Raw genomic sequence first — 1,631 nt, forward strand, 5'->3', positions numbered from 1 at the left:
GAGGCGCAGTGGGAGTCAGAAGGACTACAGAGACTTCTACACCAGCAAGTCACGAAATTGTTGTGTGATGATTGATGTTAGAAACACTGAGTCAGTGTTTCATTTTTGGTTTTGTCTTGCTTGAGTTGTTAGCAGTGCTTGTTTAACCCTATCTTGACGAAGGGTGTTACTGTAATGTTGCAGTTTCTTATGAATAAAATGGGATTTTCCTATCTCTGTGTACTTGCCAGTTGCTTACATCTAGACTTTTACTTATTTAGATGGCGTGGCGTGCGAGGTGTGATGACATCATGGAGACCTTGAACAACCTTACAGAGGTTGTCGGACGACAAGCAAAAACTATGAGGAACATGGGCGAGCATATTCAACAGGCCGCCTAGGGACAGGGAGCACCTGCTCAGGTTTTGGTAGCAGCGATGCCATACAAACAATTTATGAGTCTGAATCCTCCCTCGTTTGATAAGAAAGTGTCGTCTGAAGCTACTGAAGACTGGATCCGAGAAATGGAGCATATATTCTGTGTACTGCAAGTCGGTGATGATCAAAAAGTAGATTTTGGGACATACCGTCTCAGAAAAGATGCAGAAAGGTGGTGGGCGACCACCTGGGAGATAAAATTTGACAATCAACCTGTTGAGTGGGAGCAGTTCGTAGAAGCGTTCTACGCGGCTTACTTTCCAACTCACGAGAGGAGTCAGAAAATGCAGGAGTTTCTTGACCTTCAGCAGGGTAGTTCTTCTCTTGCGGAATACGTTACCCGTTTCCGCAGCCTGGAGAGATTTTGTCCGAACCTGTACACGACGGAAAAGGATCGAGCACTTAAATTTGCTCAGGGTCTGAAGCCAGTGCTACAGACGAAGGTGTACACCCATGCACCAACGACGGTGGATGAAGCTTTAGAGACGGCCTCCTTACTTGAGCATGACTGGATTGAATCGCAGAGGACTCCCGCACCACATCAGCAGCAGCGTTCTAGCCAAAAGAGTTGGCCGAGGAAGAGACAGTTCTAGAAGAATCAGGGTGGAAGGAAGTTCCATCCTTAGTCAAAGAAGCAGCACAACAACAACAACAACAACAACAACAACAACAACAACAACAACAACAACAACAACAACCGCCAGATACAGTATCAAAACTGCATGCCTTCACATCAGCAGCGCCAGCAGCCGCAGCAGAAGCAACTTACTACGGCTAGTTGTTCGAAGTGTACTACTGACCATCTTGGGCGACCCTGCCCGCGAGACACAGGCGATTGCTTATATTACGAGAAGATGGGACATTATATCAGAGATTGTAGAAAGAAACAGGCGGATGACTAGCGGAGGAACACGTCAAGCACTTCCCAGCAGGCGCAACAAAGACAGCCCCAGACGCATCCGTATCAGCATCAACAGCAGTAGCAATCGCAACAGTCGAAGCCAGCCAACCAGAAAGTTATTGTCGGTCGAGCATACGCGGCAACGGTTGAGCAAGTGACAAAGGCAGAGTTGGTCCAAGGTACTATTTTAGTAGCTGGACATGAAGCTTTTACTTTGTTTGATTGTGGTGCTATTCATTCCTTCATAGCTGCAAGATTTGCTCATACTTTACTGTTGACAGTCGAGTCTTTGAATTTTCCGTTGGAGGTTTGC

General features: G+C 46.7%; 1 protein-coding gene across 1 annotated transcript; it reads left to right on the forward strand.

Annotated features, from left to right (window-relative positions):
* Positions 1-416: 416 nt before the first annotated feature.
* LOC149828818 (uncharacterized) lies at positions 417-1,010 on the forward strand. The gene has a single exon (XM_090017144.1). The coding sequence runs from the start codon at positions 417-419 to the stop codon at positions 1,008-1,010; it is 594 nt and encodes a 197-aa protein (XP_089873270.1).
* The last annotated feature ends 621 nt before the right edge of the window (positions 1,011-1,631 follow it).

Source organism: Nuphar pumila, chromosome 9 (assembly GCF_984573655.1).
Source record: "Nuphar pumila chromosome 9, dmNupPumi1.hap1.1, whole genome shotgun sequence".
NCBI classification, from domain to species: domain Eukaryota; kingdom Viridiplantae; phylum Streptophyta; class Magnoliopsida; order Nymphaeales; family Nymphaeaceae; genus Nuphar; species Nuphar pumila.